This window comes from Chlamydomonas reinhardtii, chromosome 11 (genome assembly GCF_000002595.2).
Source record: "Chlamydomonas reinhardtii strain CC-503 cw92 mt+ chromosome 11, whole genome shotgun sequence".
In the NCBI taxonomy this organism is placed as follows: Eukaryota; Viridiplantae; Chlorophyta; class Chlorophyceae; order Chlamydomonadales; family Chlamydomonadaceae; genus Chlamydomonas; species Chlamydomonas reinhardtii.
In genome coordinates, this window is record NC_057014.1 from 220575 (window position 1) to 227885 (window position 7311).

General features: G+C 61.3%; 2 protein-coding genes across 2 annotated transcripts in view; one reads left to right on the plus strand and one right to left on the minus strand.

The window, feature by feature from the left end:
• CHLRE_11g467552v5 (uncharacterized protein) overlaps positions 1 to 3074 on the minus strand; it is a 10596-nt gene extending 7522 nt beyond the window's left edge. The window contains exons 1-2 of the mRNA XM_043067303.1: positions 1809 to 3074; positions 27 to 124 (exon numbers count right to left, since the gene is read on the minus strand). Of these exons, the coding sequence (XP_042919303.1) occupies positions 27 to 124; positions 1809 to 2494 (784 nt within the window). The 5' untranslated portion in view covers positions 2495 to 3074. The remainder of the gene's footprint in view (positions 1 to 26; positions 125 to 1808) is intronic.
• A 200-nt stretch (positions 3075 to 3274) lies between these two features.
• The window catches only part of CHLRE_11g467553v5 (uncharacterized protein), a 12082-nt gene continuing 8045 nt past the window's right edge, over positions 3275 to 7311 (plus strand). The window contains exons 1-6 of the mRNA XM_043067304.1: positions 3275 to 3740; positions 3832 to 3942; positions 4346 to 4440; positions 4995 to 5045; positions 6777 to 6891; positions 7182 to 7271. Of these exons, the coding sequence (XP_042919304.1) occupies positions 3441 to 3740; positions 3832 to 3942; positions 4346 to 4440; positions 4995 to 5045; positions 6777 to 6891; positions 7182 to 7271 (762 nt within the window). The 5' untranslated portion in view covers positions 3275 to 3440. The remainder of the gene's footprint in view (positions 3741 to 3831; positions 3943 to 4345; positions 4441 to 4994; positions 5046 to 6776; positions 6892 to 7181; positions 7272 to 7311) is intronic.

Sequence of the window (7311 nt, forward strand, 5' to 3'; positions counted from 1 at the left end):
ACTCACCCCCCTCCCCCCGCCCCCACCTGTGCTGTCCAGTCCTGCCAGGCTGAGGGTGTTGAGCGCCACGCGGTCGTCGTCGTCCACAAAGCCGCCGCCGAAGTTGTCGTGGCACAGCAGCGGGCTGTGCGTGTGTGTGTGTGTGTGTGTGTGTGTGTGTGTGTGTGTGTGTGTGTGTGTGTGTGTGTGTGTGTATAGGTTATCTCGTCAAAGTTAACGTAGCAGTTGCGGTCGCTGCTCAGGCTCACGCTTTTCTTTTTGCTTGTGCTAGCTCACTGGCCTCGGCTCTACAACGTCATGTTCGCTTGTGCGTGTTGCGTTTTTCAAGCACGTCAATTTACGGATGGGGGTGGGGATGGGGGTGGAGGGGTGGGAGGGGTGGGAGGGGTTGAGCTACATGCATACATGCGTGTGGCTCAACTCTCAACCAACACATATACACCAGTCCGTCACGCGGTCAACTCTCCCCCCCACGTTTACACATGGCATTTCATTTACACACATATTCACAAGCACACACACCTGTCACGGGGTGTCAGCAGGTCGCGGATCTTCAGGCGAGCCAGGCGCGGCGTGGGGGTGAGGGAGGGGGTGAGGGAGGGGGTGAGGGAGGAGTGGGATTGAGCCGGTGAGGTGGCGGGGCGGGTGTTTGAGGTGGGGGTGGGTAGATAGGCTGTTGTCCCTGTGGGCTGTTGTGCCGGTGGGCTGCTTGCCTATCACCGGTTTGGAGTGTTAGCTGGCAGATAGCCAGATACGTACCTGCTGCTGGCCCCAACCCTATATCTATCATCCCCACCGCACCTCACCACACCACACCACACCTACCACACCACACACGCACCTCGGGGCAGTGGACGACGTCCCCGGGGTCTGTGTGCGGGTAGGCTGTGGCGCAAGGCATGCAAAGGAGGGGGAGGACGAGCCAGGGTGAGGGGAGCGGTGCGGTGCGGTGCGGTGCGGGGGGGCGGCGGGTAGCGGCACGGTACGCAATCAGCGGACGCCGACGCCGAGCGTCCAATGTGATGGTGAATTGCTTGTGGTGATGTGATTCATTGCCTGCGTGCGTGCGTGCGTGCGACTAGTGCGCTGCTGCCTGTCAAGCCCCCGGCACCCGCTCCCTTCTTTCGCTCTACCCTTCCATCCTCTCTCCCTCCCCCAGCAGCCAGCAACTCGTCGGTACAGTAACTCCGGCGTTCGACTGGCCGCGTACTCCTGCCCTGCCGTTGCAAATTGTTTGTCATCTGCTGGGTTCTGGGAATCAGCTGCACCCTACGGGACTTTACCAACCTGCCTTGACACTGTCCCATCACACATCCTCTCTCCCTCCCCCAGCAGTGTCCCCCTCTATTTGTTTGGGATCAGACAAATAACACACACACACACACACACACACACACACACACACACACACACACACACACACACACACACACTCGTGACACTTTCTTGCTGCCGCCCTGTGCCTGCAATTCCTCTATCACCCGTAGGTGAGCTCGACTACGAACAGCGGGCGGGAATCAGGGCATTAGGCGTGCTGGGTCACCGTTGTAGCGCGCCCAGGGCGCGGCGCATACAAAGCATATGGGTGCCACTCGGGGTCAGGTCGTTCGTCGATCGCCCGAGGGGGGGTTCCAGGCTTTTTGCGGGTAAGTATGACTACCGGGGTCGACGCGGCTACAAGACGCTCGGTATCGGTAGGTATCCGTAAGTAACTCCGTCGCGCCGTCTGGGCGGGCTTCGTTTTGTTGTTTTCTTTTCAACACACACACACACACACACACACACACACCTTCCCTCCCCCCGCTCACCCACGGGGGATGTGGAAAGCCACGAGCGCCGCCGCCTCCGTCCCCTCCATGCTCGCCAACACACTGCTACTGCCGAGGTAGTGACCATACCCGCTACTGCCAAGCGCCCTGTGCGGAGGCGGGCTGCTGCCGCTGCTACTGCTGCTGCTGCTGCTGCTACTGCTACTGCTACTGCTACTGTTACTGCTGCGCGGGCCACTGCTGCCGGAACCGGCAGCGGCGCCGAGGCTACTGCCACTACTGCTGCTGCTGCCGCCCACGTGGTCGGCTGCGGAGGAGGAGGGGTCTGAGGGGCTGCTGCTGCTGCTGCCGCCGGTGCTGCTGCTGCTGCCCCCAGGCGGCGGCGTGGCAGCCGCCGAAACCCACACCCGCCGCGGGTCACGGCCCCACTGCTGCCGCTGCGAACCGAGCCGCCGGCCCCCAGAGACTCCACTGCTGCTGCTGCTGCTGCTACTGCTGCTGCCTAGGCCGCTGCTGCTAACAAGCCTACTGATGCCACGGCTGCTACAGCCGCCGCGCAAGTCGCCCCGCGCCGAAACGGATGTCGGGACAGCCGCCGCCGCGGCCGCAGGGCCCGCCGCCGCGGCGGCGACAGGGCGCCGCGGCCCTGCTGCTGCTGTCTGCGGCGCCGCCCCGCCTCTGCTGCCTAGCAGCCTGCCACCGCATGCCGCCGCTGATGCCTCCATATCGCAATGACAACGTCCAGCGGAAGACGGGGACCCTGGTGAAGTGTCAGGGACCACAGGTGCACGGTGCGAACCGTGGGTCAACGCCGTCAAAGCCGTGAAGTTAATCAACGGGGCGACTTTGATGTATAGTTAGTGTGTAGAAACAATAATCATGATGGGAATAAGAGCGTATTCAGGCAGAATGATGAATGTCGGAAGGATTGGTCCCTTCGTGGGGAGCCCCGCACCCATCCACCTGCCCTACAAGTACCTCTCCCCATGCCAAGCGACCGCACCCCTGGGGAGATGTTCTTAAGAATGCAACGACATGCCCATTGCAAGATGCGGGCAGCGCGAGTGCTTGCAGCAGCCAAGCCGTCGTGGCCGTGCGTGGAGAGCGATATGGAGCTGCAGTCGAAATGTGGCATTATGGCGTACGCCCAGCAGTAAAGTCTTTAGCCTCCCATCTTTCAGAATCGTTTGACGTAAACATGTGTCCAGCGAGGCGCCAACGCTAGTGCGGCCGTTTGCGGGCGTAGTCGACAAAATGGAAGGCACTTCGCTTCCACTTCGCAGCTATTTGCCAAGAAACGTCATGGAACGATTGCAACTTGAATACTGCTGCAATGATGGTTTAAGTGCGTTCGCGCGTTTGCTCGATTATTTGCAGCCCGCGTGCGCGCCAGGTTGGGGGACGGGGGGGGGGCGGGATCCAAGGGTGTTGCGGCGGCGTGTCGTGTCAGCGGGGCGACTTTGCTAGCCCTGGCTTATCATTTGACTTAGGTGCATAGGATTACTTTATATGGCCGAAACCGGCCGAGCTCGGCACTGTCATCCCGCGGAATGACTGGCAGGCCCCCCCTACAAACCTCTTAATGTAGTTACATAGCCATGATATAGGACAAACGTCTAGGTGGGAGGGCGACTTGACCCAGAACTATGGACTTGGTTGATTGATTGAAACATGACACTCGCGTTGAGGCTGGCTGCGTCGGCAGTCCAGCGCTCACTGCTCGGAACTTCAAGCAATGGAGCTTTGATCGAAAGGCTCGGTCGCCTGTTGTCTGCGGCGCGACCGGCTGATGTCGCAGATGGGTTCGCTTTGCGCGGGTTTGCAACCAGCTTCAGCCCCGTCACGGATGAGGAACAGAAAGGCCTTTCCCTGATTCGCAACATCGGCATCTCCGCCCACATCGACTCGGGCAAGACCACGCTGACGGAGCGCATCCTGTATTACACGGGGCGCATCCGCGAAATCCACGAGGTGCGGCGCCGCGAACACAATGATAATGGTGCAAGGGCGATATGTGCGGCTGTGCGGGACTGACGACGGGGTTTGCGTGTTGCGGCCTCAGGTGCGTGGCCGCGATGGCGTGGGCGCCAAGATGGACTCCATGGACCTTGAGCGCGAGAAGGGCATCACCATCCAGTCCGCGGCCACCTACTGCGCCTGGCGGGACAAGCAGGTGCGCGTGCCCGTCGTGATGGGGTGGCACAGGGAATGGACGAGGTTGACGCAAGGGGTGGGGGAGAAGTGAGGATGGCGGCGCACGCAACTGGGAGGAGGCGGCGGGGGGCAAACGAGTGCCTCAGGCGGGGGGGGATGTTGTAACACCAGCCCAAACTACACCAAAACCAGGTCAAACTGGCGGAGCACAGGCAGGGACGACAGATGCAAGCGAAAATACTTATGGGAGAGGGGAGGGGGAGCACAGCCCACGGCACCCTGTTCCACCCGCCCAGCCTGGCAGACACCTAGACCCCATGCCGCATGTTCACACCCGGGCCCACCACCCCTTGTGCTTTCCTAACACAAGCATCCACACACACACACGCACCGCCTTGTCCGCCTGCCTGGCAACCGCGCAGATCAACATCATCGACACGCCCGGACACGTGGACTTCACCATCGAGGTGGAGCGGGCGCTGCGCGTGCTGGACGGCGCCGTGCTGGTGCTGTGCAGGTGTGTGTGTGTGGGGGGGGGGCGTGTTTGCGTATGATGTGTATGTGTGTGTGTGTGTGTGTGTGGGCGTGTGTGTGTGGGCGTGTTTGCGTATGATGTGTATGTGTGGGGGGGGGCGTGTTTGCGTATGATGTGTATGTGTGTGTGTGGGTGTGTGTGTGGGTGTGTGTGTGTGGGCGTGTTTGCGTATGATGTGTATTTGTGTGTGAGGGGGGCGTGTTTGCGTATGATGATGTGTGTGTGTGTGTGTGTGTGTGTGTGTGTGTGTGTGTGTGTGTGTGTGTGTGTGTGTGTGTGTGTGTGTGTCTCGGGGGGGAGGGTCCCGGGGGAGGGGGTTGGGAAGGCGAGGGCGGTCACTACGGTACAGGGATGACGTGCGTCTGCCCACGTGCGCACATGCGGCGAATGGGTGTGTGGGCTGCGCGCACTACCTTGCTGCCGCCGCTGAGTCTGCCGCCGCTTTTGTGGCCTGTGATCCTGTGTGGTGCCGCCCCTCCCTCCTGGCTACGCCTTCACTTCTTAAATAATCATGAATGTAACCCCCCCCCCCGCAGTGTGGGCGGCGTGCAGAGTCAGTCCATCACCGTGGACCGCCAGATGAAGAGGTGGGGGCGGGCGGGTGTGTGTGTATGTGTGTGTGTGTTATTGGGGGCGGGTGTGGGGGTTGTGGGTGGCGTGTGCACTTGCACGTGCTTGCTGTGGGCACGGGGTGGCACCTGCGGGCGTGGCGGCATTGCTGCGCGGTGGCTACAGGTGTGTGTGTGTGGGTGGGGGGGGTGGGGGGGGGTTGGGGGGCCGGGGGCCGGGGGCGCCATGACAACACACAGGTCAGCGCCGCCGCCTGCTGGTGGGTGGGTGTGAGTGAAAGTGTGGCCTGGGGTCCCGTGAGGCCACACACATGCGGCACACGCCCCCCCCGCACACGCATACACACATACACACACACACACACACACACACACACACACACACACACACACACACACGCCCTCCGTGTGAGTTCGTTGCCGGGCTTGGGGGTTGCGCGCTCTGGCGGTCTCTTGGCAGTGGCGTGTTAGTGGGTGTGTGCTGCCCTTCTGCGACTCTGTAACGCGTTGCGTGGCTGGCCCTCGGTCCCGTCTCGGTTCCACCGCGGCGGCAGCGAAGCCCCCTACGTACGCGTTCCAGCCTCAGCCGTGCCGTAGAGTGGGGAGCGGGTTGCAGCACCCGCCAGCCTGCGGTACCGGTTCTCTCCATACACACCGCATAAACCGGCCACCGTGGCCGATGCTGACGACCACCCATCTGCGACCCATTCCGCCAGTGTCACGCATGCCGCCACCGTCTTCGCGTCAGCTTGTACCTACCTCTTTCTCTTTCTTTCACTACTAACTCTTTCTTGGGCCTGGGGCTGGGCTGGGCTGTGTGTCTTAGTTTTTGTCCTGCCTCGCCGCCCTCGCCATTCCTCCTCGCCGCTGACACTGACCTGTGCTATCCTTCGCCTGTGCCTCAACGTTTCGCCCTTTGCTTGTAGGTGAGTTCGGCTACGATCAGCGGGCGGGCTATTCGGGTTAGGAGTGCCTGGGAACGTTGTAGGACACTCGCATGGGCTTGCACCCTTGGGATCGTGTGGACACTAATCCCCACCCAAGGTTAGGTAGATGGGCGTAACAGGTGCTTCGGGTAAGTATGATCTCGGCTCGGCAGGTCGGTCGGCTGCGGTAAGTATACTCTGAAGGTAATCCGCGGCCGTAATTCTGCATCGCATACACTGTCCTACGCGTAATGTTTTCCTTGTGCTCTTTAACACACACACACACACACACACACACACACACACACACACACACACACACACACACACACACACACACACACACACACACACACACACACACACACACACACACACACACACACACACACACACACACGTGTTCACTATCAGGTGAGCTCGACTACGACCAGCGGGCGGGAATCTGGGAATTAGGCGTGCTGGGTAAACGTTGTTTAGCGCGCCCAGGGTGCGGAGCATGGACGCATACAGGTGCATCACGGGGTCAGGCCGAATGGTCGCCCGTGGGGTTCCAGGCTTATCGCGGGTAAGTATGACTACCTGGGTCACGACAGTCACGCGACGCTCGGTAAAATGGTGGGTATCGGTAAGTAACTCCGTCGCGTCATTGGGCGGGCTTTCGTTTCGTTTTTTTTAACACACACACACACAAACACGCATACACGCATACACGCATACACACACACCCCTAAACACACACACACACACACACACACACACACACACACGCACACACACACACACACACGCCCCCCCCCCACACACACATGCACGCACCCAGGTACAACGTGCCGCGGCTGGTGTTTGTGAACAAGCTGGACCGCGCGGGGGCCAACCCCTGGCGCTGCATCGACATGGCCCGGGACAAACTCAAACTCAACGCCGCGGCGGTGCAGGTGCGTGTGTGTGTGTTGGGGAAGGGTTGTCTCCCGTGGGTTTGTGTTTGATAGGCAAGCTCAACAGGGCCGGCAGCGTCTGCGTGCATGAGCCTCCGCACTCCGTCTCCTGCTCCTCTCCCCATCTTACACGGACGGCTGCCCTCCCGCCTCCTTGACGCTGTGCCCCCTCCCCCTGCTGCCCCCCTTGCTATACTACTGTTCCTGGCTACGCCTTCACTTCTTGAACCAATCATGAGTGTTACCCCCTCCCCCTCCCCCCTGCTGCTGCCCCCCCCCCCTCCCCCCAGATGCCCATTGGGCTGGAGGACGCGCACTCGGGTGTGGTGGACCTGGTGGGGCGGCGGGCGTACGGCTTCGAGGGACCCAAGGGCGACAAGGTGAGGGGGGCGGGGGGCAGGGGGGCGGGCGGCAGGGGGC